This window comes from Cololabis saira, chromosome 4, assembly GCF_033807715.1.
Source record: "Cololabis saira isolate AMF1-May2022 chromosome 4, fColSai1.1, whole genome shotgun sequence".
NCBI classification, from domain to species: Eukaryota; Metazoa; Chordata; class Actinopteri; order Beloniformes; family Belonidae; genus Cololabis; species Cololabis saira.
The window spans coordinates 7,738,347-7,764,569 of NC_084590.1; the positions used below are offsets into that span (position 1 = coordinate 7,738,347).

At 43.7% G+C, this 26,223-nt stretch overlaps 1 protein-coding gene across 2 annotated transcripts in view; it reads right to left on the reverse strand.

Moving 5' to 3' along the window:
- LOC133441438 (ubiquitin-associated and SH3 domain-containing protein B-like) overlaps window positions 1-26,223 on the reverse strand; it is a 62,607-nt gene continuing 36,384 nt past the window's right edge. Inside the window, exons 2-14 of one of the 2 annotated variants that reach the window (XM_061718739.1) lie at window positions 20,416-20,469; window positions 19,416-19,602; window positions 18,684-18,882; window positions 15,701-15,870; window positions 14,963-15,171; window positions 12,929-13,067; window positions 12,724-12,847; window positions 8,314-8,433; window positions 7,019-7,111; window positions 6,779-6,923; window positions 4,370-4,476; window positions 4,181-4,290; window positions 1-2,081 (exon numbers count right to left, since the gene is read on the reverse strand). In XM_061718739.1, coding sequence (XP_061574723.1) covers window positions 1,944-2,081; window positions 4,181-4,290; window positions 4,370-4,476; window positions 6,779-6,923; window positions 7,019-7,111; window positions 8,314-8,433; window positions 12,724-12,847; window positions 12,929-13,067; window positions 14,963-15,171; window positions 15,701-15,870; window positions 18,684-18,882; window positions 19,416-19,602; window positions 20,416-20,469 — 1,795 coding nt within the window. In that variant the 3' untranslated portion in view covers window positions 1-1,943. Of the gene's footprint in view, window positions 2,082-4,180; window positions 4,291-4,369; window positions 4,477-6,778; window positions 6,924-7,018; window positions 7,112-8,313; window positions 8,434-12,723; window positions 12,851-12,928; window positions 13,068-14,962; window positions 15,172-15,700; window positions 15,871-18,683; window positions 18,883-19,415; window positions 19,603-20,415; window positions 20,470-26,223 lie in introns of both variants that reach the window. The other variant, XM_061718738.1, reaches the window with a different exon arrangement.

Genomic DNA, 26,223 nt, shown 5'->3' on the forward strand with positions numbered 1-26,223 from the left:
TAAGAACTTGTTTGGAGAATATGACTTCTTCTCTTTTTTTCTTCTTAAGACTGAACTTAAGAAAAAAATGACACTTAAGAAGATTTTTTTTCTTAAGAATGTTTTGTGAATCCGGCCCCTGGAACGTTTCAGACTAAGTCCCTCCGTTTTAGGCCCTGAGAGGATTTCCTGGGACGAGGTCCGTCCTGCGGCTCTGGTCCGTTTCCTCCTCACTTCACCTGCTGGGGACCGGCTGACTGGAAAACCTTCCACGGAGTAAAAGTGCAGCTTTTACTTACGTTTGTACCTCAGGTCTTAGTTTAAAGTGGTTGGAACACATAAATGTTAAGCTCTTAATTTAAAGTCCAAACGTTGATTACGTCTTTATTGTTTATTTCACAGCCATTCAGGTGATAACTGTTGTGAAAAAAACCTTGTAATAATTAAAATTAAAAATTAAAATGAACTGCTACAAGAAAGGTTTGTGTGAAGGTCAGAAGCTCAAGGTCACGGGACCGAGCTGGATGTGTGGACACCTGAGACACTGCTCATAAACATGCTGCATGCTGGGAAAGGGCTTACCGTATCAGCCCGAATATAAGACAGAGTTTTTTCCTTTGAAATAAGACTGAAAAAGTGGGGGTCGTCTTCCATTCGGGGTCTAGACATTATACCCATTCACAACACTAGATGGCACCAGATATCTCTAAAGCGAACTCTGAACTTAACTCTCCAGGCCAAAACAAACCCCTGTCACCAAGAATAAAAATAAAAATAGAGGTAAGAAAGAAAAGAGAAGAAAATAAGAGATAACAGAAAATGGAGAAATGTAGGGACAATCTGGAGAAAAGTGGGTGGAAGATTATGGAGCCAAATCAAGGCCAAAAGTTTTGCTAATTTGAAAATAAAATTGTAATTGAAAAACTAAGATTTGAAGCTGAAATTTTTTTTTGTCAGTATCAGATCTTTTTTTCAGTTTCAGATCTTTTTATTTCAGTTTCAGATCTTTTTTTTTTTTTTTTTTCAGTTTCACATCTTGAATTTTCAGGTTCAAATCTTAGATTTTCAATTACAATTTTATTTTCAAATTAGCAAAACTTTTGGCCTTGATTTGGCTCCATGGAAGATCGGCAGGTTAACCGGCAGCTGAGGAGAAGTTATGATGCAAACATCAACATGATGATTTGAATGAGGCAAAATAACAGGCTTTTTCTCTAGAATATTTTGTTATAATCATTTGTTTCAGATGTACTGTAATTATTTTCTGTATAAAAATTGAATTTGGTGTTTAAAAAGTCCTTTTTCAAACTTGAGTTTTGCAAAAGAGGGGGTCGTCTTATAATCAGGGTCGTCTTATATTCGGGCCTATACGGTATCACATGAATAAAGCTACAACTGGAAGACTCTGAACAGACATGATGACAGCAACATGAACCCAACGTGCTAGCATCTCCGCTGGACCAGGATTAAGGTGCTACCGAGCGCTTGTCGGTTGTGCTTCTCCACCAGCGCGACGCACCAGAGGAGTCTTTCACGTGTGAGGAGCACCGGCCCCTGATGGAGACCTGGACGAAGCATCCAGGCGTTGTCCTTCAGCAGAGCTCAGCACCGCGGGGACGGGCCCGACTCGGCCTCCGCTCACCGTGGAGTCCTGCAGGTTCAGCTCAGCTCAGATCAAGCCACCTTTGGTTTCGCAGTATTTTACAGTTTATTTCCTGGAAAAAAGGTGCCACACGGGGGCGTTGAGGCTGGGGGGGCGGGAAGCGCTCGTCTCTCACTGAGATCTCCACCAAAGCTGTTCACGCTGAAAGCCACATTCACACACAAGCAGCTCAAACCCAGACTCACACCCCGATCCATCCAGCACATTGAGGTTCAGCGTGCTCCCAGGGAGGCTCCACGAGGGGGACCCGGTGGTCCGGGGATCAGACCCCCGCTCCTCAGACCAGCAGGGATCACGTCCATCACTCCTGCAGAAGCGTCTCCCTCCAGTCGAAGGTGTGGTTGGGTCCGTGGGTGAGGGGGAGGATGGGAGGGTCCACCATCTGCCACACACCCGTGTCCCCCTGCTCCTCCACGGCACAGAAGCCCAGGTACGGGATCTGAGGACCAGACACAGGACGGCTGTTACACAGGACCAGAGATATAAAGAGGATCTTCACTCCTGGAATCAACACCTGTCCTGAGTGAAACCATCAGGAGAGACAGATGAACACCTGAGGAGGAAATACAATGGTCCAATCAGACCTTTTTCTGTTATCTCCAGCTAAGATCCTTTCTGAGAGCTAACCTGGGTCCTGAAATGATTTTGCTTGTCATGAATGATGTTGAGAGATTTCTCTATGAGGGGAACACATATACATTAATTTCTAAAATGTATCGCCTGGTGATGAAACATATTTGTGCCTCAAAGGCCATGACTGTAGCTACAGTTGTAGTAAAACAGAAAAATATAACTTATGAACTCAACAGTTCAGTGCCATTTTCCATTGGCATTTTATGACTATTTTCTGACTCTCACAGTAATACGGGACAAAGTGCGTCCCCTTTCAGCTCAATACGGGACGCAGACTTTAGTTTATAAATACGGGACGATTCCGTTTTTCAAGGGACGGTTGGCGACCCTAGCTGGAGTCCAGTGGAGCGGGATGCTCAGCGAGCCGACACTAAACCAGAGCAGATCTTTAGTCCCCGGGGCTCGGTCTCAGCTGGATCAGCTGCTCCAGCTGAGCCCCGGTGGAGGAGCGAGGAGCTCCCCGTCACGTTGTTCTCACGAGGGCTTCATCACAGCTGGGTGGGGCTCAGCTGGAGGAGAAGGGACCGGGCTGAGAGCCGGGGGTCTGCAAGGCTGGGATTATTTAGGTAGTGCAGTTAGGCCGGGCTGCTTGCTGCTCAGCTTAGTCTCAGATCTTCCCAGGCCACCACAGCCAGTCACACTGGTCTCTTAGTAACATTAACTTATCCATAGTGTGAATTATGGGGGGGTTTGGGCGGGTCTGACCCCCCAATTACAACCTCCACCCCCCTAAAGTAGGGGCAAATAAGAAATTGGGGGGATTGAAACATTTATCTATTTTATCAGTGTCATAAATATTACAATGCCTCCTAAAGCACCCTGAGAGTGCTCAAAATTCAAAATGTTTCTATATTAAGAAAAAGAACATGTCCGCTTAAGTTACTTAAGCAATCTGCGGAAGAGCAATGTAGTTCCAAACGTCATGCTAGAATAAATGTTTTTTGTGGAACTCATTTTGATGTGCGGACTGTGGCAGGGTGGAGAGGTTGATGGGACACGCACCTGTGTCCCATCCGCCTGAGTGGCTGGTTCTCTCCACCCTGCCTACCTTATAAGGCGGAGCTGGACAGCAGCAAGGGGTCGGAGGAGCTGCGGGTATGCTTGTGCACATGTTGGCAGTGATTTGTGGCAAATAAAGGGATTCTGCACTAAACTCCGTGTCTCTCCATCCTTCGGTCGGGCCCCGTGGCACTCGCCCTGCTACACGGACATTGTTCTTTTTCTATTATCTTTTTCTATATCCTTACATGGATATTGGGATGTGTGTGTTTTCTCTGACTTCTACCTTTGCTCTATATTAAACAATAATAATCATAATAATAATAAAGATAGTTGAACCTTGAACCTTCAAGATATTGTAAAAATTGTGCAAGACTTGGGTTATCTGAAGCGCCTGCGCCGTACGGGGTTCCCTTTACACCCTGGCCTCTAGGAAATGTTGACCCCCCAATTGTCATTGTATAATTCGCACTATGATCACTCAATCAAATACGTCACAGCAGCTTCACTCCAACCTCCTACTTCTGCTCCAGGTGCTGAATTGTAGTGGAAAAGAAACTTGTTTGAGTTTTAATGAGTTGAGCTGAGTAGGTACTAGTGGAAAAGCCCCAAAAGAACCCTGGTCTGAGATGTGGAGGAGAGGATTCTCCTCCACGCTGCTTCTTATTCAGCTGTGAACTGTTCCAGAAAGAGCTCAAAGTCTTGGGTCAACAAGACCATATCATCTGCAAAAAGCACAGATGCATTCCTGAGACCCCCAAACCAGACCCCATATACAACTTCATCTCTGGGAGCTTTCGCCACAGAGCCGGACCAGAACTGGCATGAAGGGGGACCTGAATATACCAGAGGGAACTAATGATGGATGGAGATAAACAGGAAGATGCATGAAAGAAAAGCACAGACCTTTCTAACCACTTGGATGAAGTCCTTGGCGGTCTGTGGGCTGCGGCCCTGCAGCTGCCTGGTGCAGGCCTCCAGGGAAGATGCGTGGGCCACAATCAGGACGTTGTTTCCTGCAGCGGTGGACAAATACATCACCATCTTAAAGCACAGAGGGAAAGGTCCCCTGAGGGCCGGCGGAGCGTCTCCTACCAGAGTTCTTGCCGTCTGCCAGGATATCTTTGGTCACTTGATAGCTGCGACTCAGGTAGGTGTCGTAAGACTCGGACACGGTGATCTTGCTGGCGGGGATCAGAGGTCTACACAGGGACAGCATGTATTAGAAAACAAAGGTAAAAACATAACGTCGGCAGTGTGACAGATTAAAAAAAGTCCAGGTTCTCCAGCTTGTTTCAGTCAAACGTGTTTCAGTGCTTGCTGGTGACTGTTCAGTCCCCTCATCCACCCTCACCTTTGTTACCTCCCCTAACCTGCTTGTGCAGCTCAGCACGGAGTCCTGCAGGTTCAGCTCAGCGTCAGATCAAGCCACCTTTGGTTTCGCAGTATTTTACAGTTTATTTCCTGGAAAAAAGGTGCCACACGGGGCCTTGAGGCTGGGGGGCTGGGAAGCGCTCGTCTCTCGCTGAGATCCACCAAAGCTGTTCACGCTGAAAGCCACATTCACACACAAGCAGCTCAAACCCAGACTCACACCCCGATCCATCCACCACATTGAGGTTCAGCGGAGAAAAAAGTCCAGGTTCTCCAGCTTGTTTTAGTCAAACGTGTTTCAGTGCTTGCTGGTGACTGTTCAGTCCCCTCATCCACCCTCACCTTTGTTACCTCCCCTAACCTGCTTGTGATCAAGCTCTGCATCCTCAGTGCATTCTTGTTTTCTTCTCATGTAATCTGCTGTGGGATTTTAAAGGGACTCGCTCACTGTAACTAAATCTACTGTGGATTATTCATTGTAGGAATGACCGAGATACAAGTCATCAGCTGGCACTGCTGCCAAACCATTGCCTCTTAGCATAGATCTAGGTGGTAGCATAGGTGGTAGTCTAGTGTTTACAGAGGAGGGCTTGGGCCTAGAGGTTCAAGCCCCAGAATGGCAACCAAGATGAACCACGGAAGAAGACGGAAGTTGACACTGAAGACATAATAATGAACACAATACAACCAAGAGGAACCACCTTGGGCCCCTGAGCAAGGCCTTAACCCTAATTGCTCCCTGTGTGTTTGTTCTCTCAGGTGTAAGTCGCTTTGGATAAAAGTGTCTGCTAAATGACAGTAGTAGTAGATCCTCGAACCCGTCTCTCCTCAGCCACCTCCTCCATTGGGAGAGGACATGTCCTGGCCTCATGTGTTGAAGGGACAATCACTGGCCCCCTGTTGGCTGATTCTTGGCTCACTTGCTCTTTGGTTGGTTTTTGCTGGACCTCCCTGTAACTTTGTGGCTGTGTCTTATTGGTTGTTGTTGTTGAATGTATTTTTTTCTTTCTTTTTTCTGTATTAGATCAGTTGTGAAGTTCTAGACTACAAATGAAATGACTTTTTGACGACCTCAGATGAACTCTTAACTGTGCCGTTTTTTGTTTTGTTTAGTGTTGTGTTCTCATTTCGCTGTGTTTATTTTGTGCAATGTCTCTGCTTTTTTTGCAGAATATTTTTAATTTGATATTCTCTTTATCTAGTGGAAATCTATTTGGTTTGCTTTTATTATGTTATGTTTAGCAGACCCCAGGAAGAATAGCTGCAGTCATGCTGTAGTTAATGGGGATCCTAATTAAACAATTAAACAGTAGTCCATAACAGGAGGGGTAATTACCGGGCTCCCTGCCCCCCAACCCCCACCCCCCGTGGACCAACCATCCTTAGGAGCATTTGTAATGGTGTGAGGTGAATCCCCAGGTGGTGTGGACCACATGATCACTGGTTGCTGCAACTGGCAAAATGCTTTTAGTGGCAGAAATCAAAACCAGAAACATGCAAAGTCTGAATTACAGCACGTCATTAGGAAACTGATACCTGTTCAAAATCAGGTGCAAACATTTCAGGACTAAAGATGGGAATTGATACCTTTTTTACGATTCCGATTCCATTTTCGATCCTGCTTACCGATTCGGTTCCTTAACAATTCCCTCATTGCTTCCCATTTGGAAGAAAAAAACAACAATGAGGCAAATGGTGCTAATGTGATAGGGAGTGTTCACTAGTTAATTAGTTACCTGCAGTATTATTAGCCAAGGACATGCTAACGTTGCTGATGTTGCTGGAAAACACATTCCTTGATCATTATTGCTGCTGTGTGCACAAATATTTTTGCATGTTGGTAGTATTTCCTCCCTTTGACGAAATATTCACTTAGCAAGTATTGCAAGTTAGCCTGTTGTCGTCTTTTTTACTGAAATGTAACCAGACTTTCGTGCGTCTGTATCGTTTGGGCGCCATGTCTACTATCGACTGCTGGCTTATGCAACATGCGTGATGACGTCATTCATGCTCACTGGAATCGAAAAGGGAATCGTTTGAAAAATATACAAACGATTCCAAGGAATTGAAACACCGGGAACCGGTTCTGAACAAGAACCGGTTCTGTATTCCCGTCCCTGCCTGGAGTACCTGTAGGTTGTGTCTATGCTGAAGTGTGCTGCAGCCAGGTCAGGGGGGGGGATCCAGGCCGGCAGGGACGCCCCCGACACCCACTTGGTCCATTCAAACAGGCCCGGCTCCACCCGGATCTTCAGCTTCCCGTCCTGCTGCAGACCTGCTCGCAGCAACACGGGACAGTGATGGGAGATCTCAGACAGGGAATTCTGGGTAAACTGAGAACCCGGCCCACCTCTCGGAGGACTTCCTCACCTCTCAGGATGTTGTGGGCCGTCTGGACGCAGCGCAGCGAGGGCGAGCAGTACACCAGGTCGATCACGGCGTTACTGTCCAGGAGAGCTTCCCCTGCAACAGCAGCACACGCTCAGTTAGAGACCGCTGAATGCTGCTCCGCACGGTCTAACACCAAGGGTCATGTGTTGGAAAAAAATCAATTTTCCGATTCTAAATATTCTCATTCTCATATTCATTCCTAAAAATCAATTGGTATGTCCAAAGATCGATTTAAAAAAAAAAATTTTTTTCATCGTTACATTACAACTTTTGGTATGTTTTTGTTTATGCCCAAAAAAGGAATGTTTTGTTTGACACAAGAATAACTATTGCCATGTTTTTGCCTTTAAATATGTTTAAAGGTATGAAAACATTAAAATTTTCAGTTACAATTGCATAACTTCTATATACAGGACTGTCTCAGAAAATTAGAATATTGTGATATAGTTTTTTATTTTTTGTAATGCAATTAAAAAAACAAAAATGTCTGTCATTCTGGATTCATTACAAATCAACTGATATATTGCAAGCCTTTTATTATTTTAATATTGCTGATTAGGGTTTACAGTTTAAGATTAAGATTCCCAGAATATTCAAATTTTTTGAAATTTCTTAAAGTTTTCTTAAACTGTAAGCCATGATCAGCAATATTAAAATAATAAAAGGCTTGCAATATTTCAGTTGATTTTTAATGAATCCAGAATGTATGATGTTTTTGTTTTTGTAATTACATTACAGAAAATCCCAATATTCTAATTTTCTGAGACAGTCCTGTATTTCTTTACTTTATATACTGTCTTGGGGTTACATTTGCATAAAATGCTAAAAACCAAAGTCTCAAAAATTAAAAACCGAAATAGACCGAAAATGGAAAAAATAAAACTGGAATGTGGGAAAAAATAAAACGATTTCATCCGTCTCTGTTTACTGCCCTGGATCTGTTTGGTAACACATGATGCACATGATACATGATGTTTCTGAAAGCAGTTCTATCAGCATTCTGGGAGGTGATTGGTCCTTACAGCATCATTAGCTGCAATACTTGCTGTTGAATCTCAATATAATACTAGTATTAATATGTTGCAGAACTACAGTCATATATAATTCATGAAACAGCTCAAAAAACTGTTTTAATAACACTAACCCTAATCAATATCGGAATCAAATCGGATTGAATCAAATCTTGATAATCGATTTTGAATCTTCAGAATCGTAATCGAATCGATTCTTGACATTTGAATGGATCCCCAGCCCTGGTCATGTGACATACGTACCTACGAGCCGCGCCTGCGAGGATCCAAACACAGTGATGGGAGCGTCCATGTCGTAGTCTCTCTGCGCCCCCCACAGGGGCAAACTGGGGGGCATGTTCAGGTTGGAACGGACATATCTACCTGCAAACCAACACAGGAACTGAACAAAATCAACCAGGATTACCAGCAGGTTCTCTTATTCTCACAGATAAAGGTAGAAGTAAGTGACCCAACGATAAAATAAAAAACAAAAGCCAGAGGAGAATGTGCAAGACCAAACGAGAAGGATGAACGCAAAGATCCAACACCTCAACTTCCTGCTTGAGCAAACGTGGAGCAGAGAGAATTCACAGTTCCTCTCCTGACCACCGGGGGGCCTGTGGTTGTAAAATCCATTTCCTATGATCTCACATGTCTACCCCTTCAGTGTCATGAACGTGCAGCCCTTCAGAACAATCTCTCACACCTCTAGTTCGAACTGGACATTTGTTTGGATTTACATTGAGCGGTCATTACTTGTGGTTGCTTTTATAGTAGGGAAGGTTTATTTCCATATGATTTGTTTAATGACTGTTTATTTGTATTCTTTTCTGATGTTTTGTGTAATTGTTTTTATTTTTTATTTAATACGCTCGAAATAAAGATTTCAATCAATCAATAGTACTGCCCCCGGTGGGTCATTAGAGGAATTGCAATTTTTCAGACTTCCACGATGGAAATAATTTTTCAAATGAAAAACAGAAGAAAAAGCCGCAGTCGGAACATATCATGACCTTGTTGACGCACTTAAGTCTTCATTGCCAAAGTGTCAAAAGACAGATTTGAGAAAGCAGAAATCCACTTCAGGGGACAGGACCAGGACAAGTCGTCAGGGTCTAAACCCTAACCCTAACACCTAAACCCTAACCCTAATCCTAAACCCTAACCCCTAAACCCTAACCCTAACCCTAACCCTAAACCCTAACCCCTAAACCCTAACCCTAACCCCTAAACCCTAACCCCTAAACCCTAACCCCTAAACCCTAACCCTAACCCCTAACCCCTAAACCCTAACCCTAAACCCTAACCCTAAACCCTAACCCTAACCCTAAACCCTAATCCTAAACCCTAACCCCTAAACCCTAACCCTAAACCCTAACCCCTAAACCCTAACCCCTAAACCCTAACCCTAACCCCTAAACCTAACCCTAACCCTAACCCTCACTCACTCATCTCACTCATCTTCTCCCGCTTTATCCGTTACCGGGTCGCGGGGGCAGCAGCCTCAGCAGGGATGCCCAGACTTCCCTCACCCCAGACACCTCCTCCAGCTCTTCCGGGGGGAGTCCGAGGCGTTCCCAGGCCAGCCGAGAGACATAGTCTCTCCAGCGTGTCCTGGGTCTTCCCCGGGGTCTCCTCCCGGTGGGACATGCCTGGAACACCTCCCTAGGGAGGCGTCCAGGAGGCATCCGGTACAGATGCCCAAGCCACCTCAGCTGACTCCTCTCAATGTGGAGGAGTAGCGGCTCGACTCCGAGCTCCTCCCGGGTGACCGAACTCCTCACCCTATCTCTAAGGGAGCGTCCAGTACATCGACCGCATTACTGCGGACGCTGCACCGATCCGCCTGTCAATCTCACGCTTCATTGTTCCCTCACTCGTGAACAAGATCCCGAGATACTTGAACTCCTCCACCTGAGGCAGGACTTCTCCACCCACCCGGAGAAGGCACACCACCCTTTTCCGGTGGAGAACCATGGCCTCGGTCTTGGAGGTGCTGATTCTCATCCCTGCCGCGTCGCACTCGGCCGCAAACCGCCCCAGCACATGCTGGAGGTCCGGGTCTGATGAAGCCAACAGGACAACATCATCTGCAAAAAGCAGAGATGAAATCCTGAGGTTCCCAAACCGGATCCCCTCCGGCCCCTGGCTGCGCCTAGAAATCCTGTCCATAAAAATTATGAACAGGACCGGTGACAAAGGGCAGCCCTGCCGGAGTCCAACATGCACCGGGAACAAGTCTGACTTACTGCCGGCAATGCGAACCAGACTCCTGCTTCGATCATACAGAGACCGGACATACATACATGAACCCTCGAGCACCCTGCGGAGGGTATAGAGCTGGTCCAGTGTTCCACGACCGGGGCGAAGGGTCTTCAAACACCTCCTTGAACCGCCACCTTACTGTGGTGGAGGGGTTTGTGTGCCCGAGTGATCCTAGGAGCTATGTTGTCGGGGGCACTTTCGCCCCTGGTAGGAACTCCCATGGCAAACAGGTCCTGGGTGACGGGCCAGACTAAGAGCGGTTCACAAGCCTTTCATGATGAAAAAGAAATCAAGGACCGTTACGTCGCCCGGATCGGCGTCACCGGGGCCCTGCCCTGGAGCCAGGCCTGGGGTCGGGGCTCGTAGGCGAGCGCCTGGTGGCCGGGTCTTTGCCCGTGGGACCCGGCCGGGCTCAGCCCGAAACGGCGACGCGGGTCCGCCTTCCAGTAGGCCCACCACCCGCAGGAAGGACCATGGCAGGCCGGTGCATTGTGGGCTGGGTAGCAGTCGTGGCGGGGTGCCTCGACGACCCAATCCCTGGACATAACCCTAACCCCTAAACCCTAAACCCTAACCCCTAAACCTAACCCTAACCCCTAAACCCTAAACCCTAACATTCGCTTTTGCAACCGAGGGAGAAACATCAGCCACTCACAGTGCATTTCATTCATTTTTTTTTCAATTACACCTGTTTTTATTCAGTTTTCTTTATTTATTTTAAGCGTGCTGAACCTGAAGAAGACCTATTAAGAGGTCAAAACGTCGTGGTGCACGCTTTTTTGTTTATGGAAATGCCTTTTTGCTTTCTTTTAACCCCAATAGGGTGTGGATCTTTCCTTTTTGGAAAGCTTTTTATTTTTTATCTTTAATCTATTATTGAAAGAAAATGTTATATAATTTCTTATAAAAGTCTTCTTTCTCTTTGGAAAGCTCTTTTAGTTAAAGCCAGGTTATTGGCACAATTTATTTTGAAGTTTCAATTGACATATAAGTCAACAAAACTCTGCATGGACGGAGGGTGGACTGAGGTCCGCTAGGGACATAGGCGGAAGTTTTCCCACCAAAATGGGAAGGGCCGATTTGGGCGGGCGCCCTTGGGCTGGACGGACAGTGCACCACCTTTTCCAACCGGAGGAGGTGGGATTCCTACACCCATCCTAACCCTAACCGTAACCCTAACCCTAACCCTAAACCTACTTCTAACCCAGTGATTTATCTAGATCCATTACATTTAGATCCAACACATTAAATCTGTTACTAGTGTAATGTCCTCATTCCTCCTCACAAGCAGTTCTGGCTCTGAGGAACATCTGAGGAAACCAGTGATGAAGAGTTTCCGTCTACCTTTAAAAGTCAAAGACTGCATCAGTCCAGTATCATACCCTCCTCCTACTCAGACGTGTCTCTAACGTGTCCAGAATGTGGTTTTTCATTGACTTGTTGAAAACATTCATGGACGTCCCTGGAACAGATGTGGTATTGCAGGTAGCAGATGTTCCTCTAAAATCTCAGAGTACTTTTCTGCTTTCAATTGCCACTATCCCGGGGGTCGGCAACCCGTGGCTCTAGAGCCACATGGGGCTCTTTAGCGCCGCCCTAGTGGCTCCTGGAGCTTTTTCAAAAATGTTTGAAAATGGAAATAGGTGGGGGAAGGAAATATATTTTTTGTTTTAATATGGTTTCTGTAGGAGGAAAAACACGACACAAACATTCTTAATGTTTTCCAATGCTGTAAAAATGTGTAGAATAAATACAAAATTTCAACATTTCTGTAAGCGAAGATTTGCGTGGTAGCCTGCAACACATGTTTCTACCAGCAGGGGGCGCCAGGCAGGTGGCTGCTGGAAACAAACCGGCCAAAGAGATTGTTTCCAGAGGGAAAAAGAGAAAAATAACTGAGGAGAAAAGAGGATTCAACGTTTCTTGGGCCGAATCATTTGCATTCATTGCAGACCTATTTGCAGACTTCAAAAACAGAGATAATACAGACTCTCTCCGCTAAGACAGTGAAGGAAAGGACATTAAAATGACAGCAACATCACCGATCAGCAAATCAAGGACATAAATTCAGCGCCAGCATAATCAATTATTGTGTTGAGTCGTGATGTGATCGATATTGAGCAGACTGCGCTTTTATGCAGGTATGTGAACTCTTATGTATTTGTACCCAACTAAGTCATTTTGATAGTAGGCTAATATAACTAATATAGATACATACAGCATGTGTTGCCTTCATTATACAAGACTTTTAATTTTTTGCGGCTCCAGACATATTTGTTTTTTGTTTTTTAGGTCCAATATGGCTTTTTCAACATTTTGGTTTGCCGACTCCTGCTCTATCCGCATTAGAGCGGATGTCACTCATTAAGGACCTTAGGGACATGAGTGAGGTGTTCCTGAGCTGACCTTTGCTGTCCGAGCAGAGGGACAGCCAGTGTTTGCCAAACACCACATCCATCCTCTCGCCGTGCCGGCACACGAAAAGTGTGCGTTTGGGTTGTCGAGCGTGACCGGCGTTAAACCGCAGCACCTGCTGAGAGTGAAATACAGACGTGTATGACACATGCCACAGGGAAAAGTCTCAATTCTGAAGACGGAATGACCAACATACCTGCATGGGATGGCAGATGAGGCTGAGCGAGGGCGTGTCTCCAGGACTGCTGCTGTCGGAGCGCCGGCTGTCCAGCAGGCCTTCAAACAGGCCTTTACTGGTCCGGTCGCTGGGCCCACAGCTGAAGAAGGAGTGGGAACTGGGGGGGACGGGGTGGACATCCACCGTTAAATACTGAGAACTCACCCAAAACCAACTCATTTCCAGTCATACGGTCATGTGATACAGTCATGTTTATGTAATAATTGCTCTGGGGTCATGTTCTGGTCTCTGGAAAGATCATAGAGACAACTTCTGTTGCAATAGACGCTACAGAACTGTCTCAGAAAATTAGAATATTGTGATAAAGTTCTTTATTTTCTGTAACGCAATTAAAAAAACAAAAATGTCATACATTCTGGATTCATTACAAATCAACTGAAATATTGCAAGCCTTTTATTATTTTAATATTGCTGATTATGGTTTACAGTTTAAGATTAAGATTCCCAGAATATTCAAATTTTTTGAGATAGGATATTTGAGTTTTCTTAAACTGTAAACCATGATCAGCAATATTAAAATAATAAAAGGCTTGTAATATTTCAGTTGATTTGTAATGAATCTAGAATGTATGACATTTTTGCATTACAGAAAATAGAGGACTTTATCACAATATTCTAATTTACTGAGACAGTCCTGCATATAAATAACATTGAATTGAATGTTTCCAGATGTGGTATTTGATACGGTCATGTCTCCAGATGTGTTCATGTATTTATGGTCATGTTTCCAGATGTGTTCCTGTGCCAAAGTCTCTTTTGCTTTGGTGTTAAAACATATTAAATTGACCATCTGGCCCAGGACTCTTATGCTCCACTGGCTACCCTGTCCATTTACAAAAACAAAAAACAAACCTTTTTTCAAGTACAGAACTAGATAAAAACTTAAAAACTAGCAATTCATACCATCTGTAAGGCAAATACAGGGAAATGTGCCAACGTGTATTAGACTTGTAGTCAAGCCTAAACCGAGACCAAGACAAGACCAAGACCACAATGAAGTGGTCTTTGATGAAGTCAATACAAGCCACAGAGTTTCAAATTAAGAAAAAACATAATAAAACTCATGTGATCATAGTCGTCTTTAGTTTAGACAAATGCAACCCCAGATGAACAACAAATGGGTCAATGATGTGACGCCTATATTTTCTGAAAAACAGATTTTTTTTTTCAATTCAAAAAAGGTTTAAATGGATAAGAAAATACCATATATATGAACTACCTGTCCCACGTATGGACTCACTTGAATTTTACAAAAAATACTAGTTATTTGGGATTTTGTTGTTGTTTTAAGCGTCAAAATGTCATGTGGTGCGACCGTCCGACCATGACTCTGGTTTTGAAAAACTTTTTTTGAAATCACTCTAAATGTATTTAAATCAATCTTCTCCCCTATCTGGCATTGTTTCCCAAGTATCTTGTAGTGTGTAAGAATGCAACACATTTGTATTTATATTTCCATCATAATATACAAACAAAGTTTGACTGATGTCCATTTTATGAAATATCATGTGACGCGACCATTAAAAAAACAACCATTTTTGTATTGTAAAAAAAAGATGTCAAGATGTTATGGAAATTAATTAATTTTAATATGAATCATGGTTGCACCACATGAACTTTTTTAAGGCTAGTGCCAATTCATCTTGACAAAAAACTCAATTTAAAATTTTAATATGAATTTATGTGTACACAACATTCTTAATGTTTGAACTACTGCAATAGATATTCTTTTTTTTATTATTTTAAAATTGACCTGTTGAAAATCCTTATTCGTCATTGACCCAAATATAAATGATCCACGGTTAGCAGCTGCAGCTTTCCCTTTATCTTATCCCCAGCTAGCAGTGAAGGGGTATTTAGCATTTCCCACAATATATTTATTTGGTTTTTGTCCATTTTGTGAAATAAAAAGTGTCACAATGAAGGTTCTATGTTGTTGTGATCTTTAGGTTCCCGGGTCCAGCCTGGTGTTGGAGTGAGGGACATACTGACCCGTGGAAGACCCAGGTGTCGCACTCGTCGGCCGGGCTGACGTAGTTCTCGGGCAGCAGGCCGGACAGCCCGGTGGCCAGCGAGGACCCGTGGACCCAGCCCTCGCTGGCGCTGCTGGGGTCCGAGGACGACGTGAAGACGAAGTCTCCAGGAACCAGCTCCAGCTCGTCATCGTTGTGCGGCGTGTAGGGATACAGGACCCGCAGCGTCTGCACATGGGACAGTTACTGTTAGAGTGAGAGTTCAGATCTGTGAAAAGAGGAGCATGTTTTCCATTGGTGGATGTTTTGGGACTTCTTATGTTGTATTTTGTTGTTTGGTTTCTGAAATGTCTTCAAAATAACATGTTTCTGTGTGTGAGGGACAGTTGCATCTGTCTGGGCCAGCAACGGAGCACACGTTTGTGTTTTTTAACTTCTGTGGAGAACGGTTTTATGAACAAGGAAGAGTACGCACACATCACATCCATAAACACACTGATGAGCCATTAGCTCCGCCCATCAGCAAGCTTCAGGGAATTCAACCAATCAGAAAACACTTCAAATCTGCCTTCTTCCAGGAAGAACGTCTTCCTGTAATTCTCCATTATTTTCTGAAATGATTGCAGGATTACGGAGTTCTGCTGGATGCAGAGCTACTCCATGGAGCTCAGAAAAGTCAAGCTAGAACTGGAAACCAGCTAAATATTGGAATGAGTGCAGCATGTGTGAAACTGAAACCTGAATGAGCATCAGTTACCTCGTAATTAGCGAAACGGATGTCCCGGGAGAAGAGGACGGCCAGCCAATCACAGCCCAGCTTCACCTCGATGCCCTTGGCCAGCTTCTCCAGCGAGGACAGGTGGTCTGATGGGAAGTTGTAGGCCAGCGTGACGTGGAGCTGCTTCTTGTGAGGCTCCACCTGGACCTCTGCAGGAGAACACGCACATCTGAGTGTTTGTCAAGCTGGAATCTCCTGTTTTTCGCTTGAAAATGTATACATTTTAGGGCTGGGACTTTATCACGTTAATTATGATTACGAACGCCACAAAAACAAAAATAACGCAACAAAAAAAAATAACGCATTTAATCGCACTTTACTTTTCCACTCCAAACAGTGCGGAATGTTTCTCGTTGCACGAGTTCCCGGTATAAGTTACCCGTAATACTGATGCCCAGAACTCAACACGAGAAACAACAATGGAAACTGAAACCGCTGGGAAGTCGTTGTTCGTTGGGCGGAAATTTTAGTTTAAAAAAACTACCGAGTGGAAAACCTGGATAAAAGCACAGTTGTGTACAAATTGCACACAACTGTGCAAACCATTTATGGTAGAAAGGGCACATTATGTTTAACTGTTGGTCTGTTCATTTTATGCCAAGGATATTTTAACTATTTTGCAATGTTCAGTTTCCACTTTTCTGGAATGTACTTGAAAGTGCTGTTTTTTAATTTTACTAAACAAAAACAAATGTGTTTAAGACATAGAAAGTTTACAAAAAGTCCTGAAAAAGCTTGAATATAGCAAACTTGATTTGAGTTTGTGCCTTGTGGACAATGCAATCATGCTCCTATTATTCATATTGCACTTTATGTTAACACTCAGTTATCAAAATAAACACAATTTTGTTGTTTAAGCTAATTTATGTGTCAATTCAATGATTCAGTCATGTACAAAAATCCATTTAAATTGAAAAATGTTGCTTCTCGTGTCAAATATTGATATGCGATTAATTGCGATTCATTAATTACAAAGCCTCCAATTAATTAGATTAATTTTTTTAATTAAGTCCCACCACTAGTACATTTACACAGTCAGAAGTGCCACCTTTATTTTTACAGGGACTTGGACCTCAACTTGTCCCAGTACGCCAACATGCTCAGTTGGCGCCAGCGAAGCCGCCGTTAGCTCACTAAGTTCATGACGCTAGTTTTTTTTTTTAATCGGGATGTGGACCTGTAATTCTCCTGTTGAGGGGGTTCCGGTGAAAAGGGAACCTTCAAGTTTCTAAAATCTACGTGGGGAATGTCCAAATTTAGAGAACTAAAAATCAAAGGTTTAGACTTCCAGTTTTGACGTACAGTAATGAGGCGTGATATAAAGTTGGGTGGAGAAAAGAGGGAGAAACTGGAAATGCTGGTCTGGTATTAAACAGCTGAATAATGATCGCCTTGTGTTGTGTCCTCATGACACCTATGACATATTGTCAAAGGTAGAAAAGAGCAGACATATTAGTATTAATGATCCGGTAACTGGAGAACTAAGAGTTCTAGGTACATATGACTGATGGTTCCTGATAGCAGAAGACCTGTGTTCCAAATCTAAATGTGAACGTTGAGGGCCGTCCACACCAGAGGACATCATGTCCTTCTCTAAATACTCACCAGATGAAGTACTGAAGACACCAGACACACTCAGTACGTTTACATGCAGCAGTTCAATCGGGTTTCTGATCGTATAAGACATCGTTCGGACTTTTAAACTGCATGTAAACACCTGAACCCCATCTACTTCGGACCTATTTTGGACCTATGTCGGACATTTAATAATCGGGTTGCAGCACCCTAGATAACCCATTCGCAATCGGGTTGTTAACGCCATGTAAACGGGGACATTGGATATTGCAGTCTGCGCATGCTCGAGAATTTCCTCTGGGGGGGGATTCACCCGGAAGTGAAAGGAGACGCGTTTCATGTTACGTCAGATACAGGAGCTAAACATTTTGAGATTTATGGATGGGCGCAAAACCAGAAATGCAGACCTTTTTTTTTTTTTTAAATGATTTTTTTATCCCGGTTTTTCCCATTTTATCACCCAGTGCTCCTACCTAAGTAACAGTCCTGGGCATTGCCATCCTCTACCAACCCTGCACTGAGCTCAGGTCTCCTCCTTATCCTGAGGAGTGAGCAGCAGCTTCTGTTCACCAGACTGGGTGGGGTTTCTCCGGCCGGACGTAGCGCGTGGAAGGATCACGTTATTCCAGCCAGATCCTCCCCACCCCATCTGGCGCCCCGGTCGGCCAGAGGGGGCAGTATAGCCCAGGACTGTGTCCATGTTTTTGTGAGGGTAGCTCACATTAGCTACCCAAGGGAACACGGGGAGAACATGCAAACTCCACACAGAAAGATCCTTTCACCAACCCCACCCAGGGTGTGGGAGCTGAAGTCATGGGGGAACTAACACGCACTTCAGCACCCACAGCGTCCCCGGCGGGAATTGAACCCAGGACCTTCTTGCTGTGAGACGGCTGCCCTACCAGCTGCGCCACCGTGCCCCCAGACCTTTTTAAAAAGATTGCGAAAGAGATGGCAGACACAGCTTTATCAGGACACCGGAGCAGATCAAAAAAAAGTGGAAGAATATACGGAAGACGTACATTGGCGCCAAACAGAACAACTGTAGAAGTGGACATGATCCGGTCAATTGTCCATACTTGGAGATTTTGGATGACCTGCTAGGGAGTCGACCTTTGTCCCAAGCCGGACAAAACGGGGTGGATGTCGGTTTCCAGGCATTCGACCAAGGTGAGTTGCTAACTTAGTTGCTAAAACTTGTTGCCTGGGCACACACCATATGGGCTTGCATGCTCTGAACGAATATATATATTATAACACACTGATCAGGTTTAATCAGAATACTGATTTAAAACCAATCACAGCTGTTTTCCAGGGTCAATCACACTGCTGCATACCCAGAGCATGATGGGATTGCTGTGTGGACTCTCACGTTTGTGTTTCTTACCTGCCTTCTGGACCGCCTCTGCGGCGAACTCAGCCGCAAACTGCTTGAGGACGTCGGCCACCGTCTCCTCCACGAAGAGGCCGATGAAGTTTGAGGAGGTGTAGAGCTCCAGCGGCAGCGGGCTGGGGAACCGGCCCCGCCACTGCTGCACGGTGGCCTGCAGGGCTTCACACAGAGACTCCACCTTCTGGTCCGAGCACTGGCAGGAAAACACCCAACACAGCTGTCAGTCTCCCAGGAGAAGACGTCCAGCAGGTTTACTCCCAGATCAGACCAGGAACTCATCAGAGACATACCCAAAAACCCAGGAGTACACCTGTCCAGGTGTCCAGCTGTAAACCTGTCCAGGTGTACAGATGTAAACCTCTCCAGGTGTTCTATAACTGTTCTAGAGTTCCTGCAGTTAATGTTATTTTTTATCAGAAAATCACATAAATTGAGAAATGTCTCAAAGTGAAACATGAAAAAATCACGTGTCTTTGTTTAAAATCGAAACTGAACTTTTAGTTTCAACTTTCATTTATTCACTTGTAATTTTTTGTGTAATTTCCTTTAAACACTAAACATCTAAGACCTCAGTACATCTGTCAAAGACAGAAGTCAGGTTCTGGGACTTGTGTTCCCCTAGAACTGGGACCCAGTACCGTAAAGGACCTTCATCATGGTAACGTTGACATGAAAGTACTACTTCTCCACTACTGAGCTTCTCGGAGGAACCCAAGTCCATCTCACCATGAAGAACTGGCAGAGCGTGATGTGAGGGAAGATGTTGTGGGCTTTGTTTTTCCCACAGGTGAGCCGGCTCTGCTGCCAGAAGTGGGACAGCTGGTTCTGCAGCGGCCCGCTGGGTCGCAGGTACAGGACAAACTCCCTGGGCAGCGGGTCGTCCAGGAACGGGTCGTCCAGGTGGGAGAACAGCCTGGAGGACACACGGTTAGAGCTGATCACACTGTTCCTCCAACATTTAAACCTTTCTGTTTAAACCCCAGCCCTAACCCTGACACTGACCCTGACCCTAAACCTAAACATAAACCTAACCCTGACCCCAAACCTACTTCTGACCGCACAAGTTCTAATGAAACCCAAAAACGACTCGTACGGACTTGTGGGAGGATGGCAGCGACCGGATGAAGATTCCTGTGCTTTTATGCGCTACTGAAGCTAAAATGAGCTTGGTTTGTCTGTAGGGACACTATCATCCCCGTCACTGAAGGAGGACAATTTTGAGTCTCGCGTGACGTCACATTTTGCAGTAAAAACCTTCTGATCTGGCTGATTGTGATCCCAAACGCACTAGTACAGCCGTCCACCTGTCCATCTGTGGACAAACAGGGCTTGGTTAGACTGGTTTAGAGGAGCAGGAGCTTCACTAAAGCATCTTTGGACTTCTGACACCAGTCTTGATGCATCGTGTGTCTCCCAGCTCCTTCATAGTTACTGCTTCACTCGTTTCCTCTGGTTGGTCTCTTTACATAAATGATGTAGGGGATCATATCTGTTTTTTTGTGAAGAGCTGGATCTTCTCCTCATGAATTAAACACTGCGGCTGATATGTTTCCAGCTCAACTCACTCATCTAAAACTAATTCTAAATGAGGAGAAGAGCTTTTCTACGAAGCGCTTCATAAGAGCCTTTACTTTTCATTCCAATACTCGTGAGCAGAGAGGAGAGTGGTGGAGCTCTCCAGCAGAGGGCGCTGTGGTACCGGTTTGTGAGGCGGGTTGGCACCTACCAGTCACAGGCGGCCTGAACGCTGCGACCTCCAGTCGACACCAGCGCTTTGAGCCTGAAAAAGACCACAGACAAGGAGATGAGCAGTCACACACTGACAGGTTGAAGGCCAGCGGCCCGATTAAAGCCAGATCAATGTGCTGAACGGGTTCAGCCGCAGCAGAAGAAGCACATGGACCAATAAAACACAGGAAGAACCGAGGAGGATCCACACCGGGGTGGAAGCTGGTTCTGCAAACACGGCCACAAAATGTGGCCGAATGTTAGTTTAAAACAGAAAATGATCTGTTCCTTTAATAAAAACGTGTGGATCAATAGATCACTACTAAACTCCTCCTCAGGGAGGCGTCCAGGAGACATCCTGACCTCAGCTGTCTCCTCTGGATGTGGAGGAGCCTGGACTCCTCCTCCTGTCTCTGGAGGAGCGTCCAGACACCCTGCAGAGGAACCTCCTCTCATCCACTTGAATCCTCCACCTGGTTCCCTCAGTCACTGCCCACATTTCCTCAGGAGAGGGGGGGGGGGGGGACCTGGATCCACCAGAGTCTCAGATCTCTTCCCCACAACAGACCAGAACTGAGTCCACATGACTGCAGATGCTGGTCCACCTGTAGATGTCCTGCTAAACTGTCCCTCGCTCATGAACGATACTCAGACTCCACCTCAGGCACAACCTCTTTTCTGACCTAGTGGTGAAAGTAACCAGACCACGTCAACCGCAAAACAGACTGAACATCTGGAAGCCGCAGACCCGTGGGTCTGCTAGGACCCGCAGACACCAGGCCAAGACACTGCAAGTCCCAGCGGAGCTCTCCTGGTCCTGGTTTCAGTTCTACTGATCCAGGTAGCACCAACCAGGAGCCCTGGTCTGCACCCTTCTACCTGTTCACTCTTCTACCTGTTCACTCTTCTACCTGTTCACTCTTCTACCTGTTCATAATTCTACATGTTCACCTGCTCACCCTTTTACCTGTCTGTATGTTTACCTGTCTACCTGTCTACCTGTTCATCTGTGTATCTGTCACTGCAATAAAAAGAAGGAAAAAACAAATAGAGGAAGACACAAGCTGCAACAAAGAGGAAGAAGATGAAGGTCCATTATATCCTCACACAGCCAGGGGCTGATCTCCCACTTCTTCAGCATCTTCATCTCATCTTCTAGTCATCTTCATCTCATCTTCTAGTCATCTTCATCTCATCTTCTAGTCATCTTCATCTCATCTTTTAGTCATCTTCATCTCATCTTCATCTCATCTTCTAGTCATCTTCATCTCATCTTCTAGTCATCTTCATCTCATCTTCATCTCATCTTCATCTCATCTTCTAGTCATCTTCATCTCATCTTCTAGTCATCTTCATCTCATCTTTTAGTCATCTTCATCTCATCTTTTAGTCATCTTCATCTCATCTTCATCTCATCTTCTAGTCATCTTCATCTCATCTTCATCTCATCTTCATCTCATCTTCTAGTCATCTTCATCTCATCTTCATCTCATCTTCATCTCATCTTCTAGTCATCTTCATCTCATCTTCTAGTCATCTTGAGGCCGAGGGAGCAGTTTGATAGCTCTCTGATTCATCTGTTAAATCAAAGTTGTAGCTTGTATTTCTTTCCTCGTCATAATTTTCCTGTTTATGTCCCAGGACTTTTCAGACTTTCAGAAAAGACATGGTGCTGCATCGTGTCTGAACAGGTTTCAAATCCCCCTGCCCTGATCCTCTCCTCGGTGGTCTTTGGTCTCTGTCAGACCAACTGCAGCATCGTGGCTGAACGTTTGCAGCTCCAGGCAGTAAAACAGGAGTGACGGAGTAGAGAGATGAAGCTCTTTCTCCTGAGACAGCTGCTGAAGAGGACATGATGTTTGCAGGTGTGTCCGCTGCTGGGATCATTTAGATGTGAGTTTGGGGAGTCGGCTGCTCGTACCAAAAAGCCGCTCCCTCGGAGAATCTTTTACTGAATAAAATAAAGGTTTGCAGACTGAATCACGACACTAGTGTCTCTCTCGTCCTGTTTCTGTAAAAGGTATACGTTTATGGAACAATCTGGATACACAAGCCAAAGAATGCAAATCAAACATTACATTTAAAAGAAAAATAAAAGCCAGTTTGATGAAGAAATATCATGATAATTGTTAAGTTCAGTGGTTTTTTTTCTCTCTCTCTTTTTAGCACCATTGTCATATTTTTTTTCTTTGAATCAAAAAAGAATACGACTATCTGTGTTCGACGACAGCTATTTGGTGTTATTTTATAATTTTGTTGTAGTTTTTTTTTGTTTTTTTAATTACGTTTATTAAAAAGTGTTTTTTTTAAATTGCGTAATCTTTTTTTTATTATTAAATTAATTGGAATTTGATTTCTTGGGAAAAAGGGACAGATAAAATAAGCTCAGTCTTCTTTCTGTTCCATTTCATTCAAGGAAAGAGATTTGTTGTAATTATATTGTAATACTGTTTTGTTTTCGTTTTAATGACTGAAATAAAGAATAAAAAGGAAAGTGTTGTGGTGGAGGCCCCGCCCTGTAACTGCTGGGTCCCCCAGCACCGGTGTGGGTGGACTGAGTGAGAGCTCTTTGTTGGAGAAAGTCCCTGTAGCTCATTTCCTCCAGAGAAGGTGAAACCAGACCCGCTCTAACGACGCCAGTGAGAAACAGCTGCATTTATGTTCCTCAAACTGGAAATATTAACATGTTATCGTCAGCTGCAGCACCGTTTCAACGCCGCACTAACTCTATACTCTTTAAAAACACATACAAGAAAACTATTCTTGACAAATATAAAAATAAGGACCTCTAAAGAACTCAATTTACCTTCTGTATGTATTTCTTTTATTTTTATTCAGTTCCTTATGTGATACATCATATACGATACAAATATAACTACCTACATTCATGACTGGTGTGTTTGTGTGTGTATGTGTGTGTATGTGTTATATATGTATATATAGATATCTTTAGTTTTTTTTTTTAGTTTTTTTGTATAGAAATTAAATTAATTAATTTTGATCATAATGAAATATAGTATAGGGGGTAGGACTTAATAAGTTTTTACTTTTTCCTACTCCTTTTCGAGCATGTTAATTATGATGGATGCATGTTTTTATTGATATTTTTGTTTTGTTTTCTTATTTACATGTATTTATTATTGATTATTATTGTTTTGTTTTGTATTCACTACTGTTTCATGTTCGAAATAGAAATTCCAATTCAATTCAAAAAATTCAATTCAATTGAAGTGACTGGGAAATTACATTTCAGAGTTTAGGATATTGTAGGAGGCTAGTTTAATTATGCCTTGATCTTTGTTTATTAATTGTTTGTGTTGTATTTATTTTTTGTTATTATTTTTGTCTTTTCTTATTTTATTTTATTTTAATTTTTATATTTTCTGATATAGTGAGGAAGGGGCAGGACTAAATAAGCGTTCTGCTTCCTGCTGTTCCCTACCCAACACATTATTTAGCTGTTGTCCTTTATTTCTGGATGAGACTGTTAACTTGTTTTGTTTAGTTTTTTTGATATTTTGACACTTTTAATTTGATGGTGATTTGTTCGAGATAAAGCCAACAATAAAAACAATAAAAAACTCTTCTGTCAGCGACAGAGACCCGTGTCTCCTCCGTCTACTGGCTCGTTTCACCCACAGACACGTGAAGACACGTTCTGTGGCTGTGAACGAGGACAGGAACAGGCGCCCACACAACAACCCAACATCCTCCAACACTCAACACTGACTGAGAACCGGCGTCTCAGAGCACGTTGGTTCACAGGCGTCTCAGAGCACTTTGGTTCACAGGCGTCTCAGCAACGACGGCCACATGCACCGTGGAAACTCTACAGATCAGAGCCAGAGGAGCCACAGTTTAATTTATCCACATCTCAGTTATTGTAATATTGTTTGGGCCAGTACTTATTCTTCTAATTTACAGAAATGATTAATCACTCAGAAGAAATTTGTTAGATTAGCCACCTTCTCTAATTATTTATCTCCATCTGCCCCTCTGTTTAGGAAACTTCACATATTGTCAGTATACGACATAAACATACTTCAATCATGCATATTTATTTATAAATGTATCCATCTTTCCCACTTGCTTTCCAAATCTTTTCATGAATCTTTACAGCCAACTCTCAGGTCCATTCTTACAACACAAGACACAGTAATAAACACAGTAATAAATTAATAAACTACACACAGCCAGTTTTCTTTTGCTTATAGAGGCTGCTTAATCTGGAATTCCTATCAGTTCATTGTTGAATCATCCTCTTCTATCAAAATGTTTAAGTTAAGACTTAAATATATTCTGTTAAATCAAGACTCTTAGGGCCTGATTTACTAAGATCCTAAATAAAGAGTACTAAATTGCGTGTGCACTGAAAAAGTTTGCACTGCTGTTGTTGTGTGTTTTGCGGGTGATCAACTTGCGCAATTGATAACAGGTGCAAACCTCAGTATTTAAATGAGGTGTTGCGTGTCTTACGGTTTGCGCCATGGAGAGTGGATGGAAAGCAGGATAGTCGCAAGCGCAAAATGAAATTTGAAGAGTTGGAGTTAGAGATATTAGTGGAAGAGGCAAATAAACACATTCATGAACTACAGCAAAGAAATTTAAACATTACCAAAAGAAACGCAATATGGGAGAAAATCTGCGATAGAATAAATGCAGTTGGTAAGACAAAAAGAACGGCAGATGAGGTTAAAAGAAGGTGGCAAGATATAAGGCGAAGAACTAAAGAAAAAGTGGCCTTTAATAAAACTTGTGCAACCATTTTTAAAATAGCATGCAGCAGAATAAAGACTCTCTCTCTGCGTATTCTTTGATTTTGGATGTCGCCTCCTTGCCACAATAACAGCAGCAGCAGTTTAGCACCTTCCTTTCAAACGTATTAAATACAGACACAATCACAATCCCCGCAATAACTTTCAGGCTTGGTAAATCTCATTGCGTGTGGTAAATGGACCTATTTGTATTTTCCCCTCCCAGTATTTAGGATTTCTGGCGGGTACGCCCCATATTGATTATTCATCAGGGCAAAAGTACTAAATGAACAGCGTGTGCTATTTTGCTCATTTGAGAGGCGCAGTCCTCTTTGCACGCTGTTAGTAGATCAGCTGGCACTTTGGTTTGCGGGTGCTGTCAAGTTTGCACACGTTTTTACACACGCAAACCTTTAGTAAATCAGGCCCTTAAACGTTTATTTTACAGTATGTTAGATGTGGATTATTACCCTACATACTCTCATGTTTTTGTTTTTTGCGTTCCCTGCTCATGTTGTTTGCTTTCTTATTGTCTGTTGTTAGAGCTTCTTGTTTATTTTGTGAATACCAGTATTATTGTTGTTGTTGATTTATTTGTCAATTCTTTTATTTCCTTGGGGAGGTGCTTCTTATTAGCCCGTACAGGGTTTTTTAAACCTCTCCCGCACATATTACTTTTGTCTGTTAGTTGTTGTTTTGTGTTTCTCTTTTATGGTGCACATAAAAAAAAGTAAAAAAAAAAAAAAAGGAAGTGGCGATATGTTGCAGTTGAATGGCCTTAACAAGACCTCTGTCAAAGTTCACCGATGTAGAACCGCAGGACGTCTGCCCCACTCATCATGGCAGAAACATGTTACTGGCTAGAAGGCTCATCCTGCTTAAATGGAAAGACAGATCTCCTCCAACTTTCAGTCAACGGATCAGAGATGTTCTGCACCATCTGACTTTAGAAAAGATCCCATATGTTACAAAAGGCTGTGGCCTAAACTTCTATTCTATATGGCAACTAGTGCTGTCAGGCGATTAAAAAAATGTATCTAATTAATTACAGG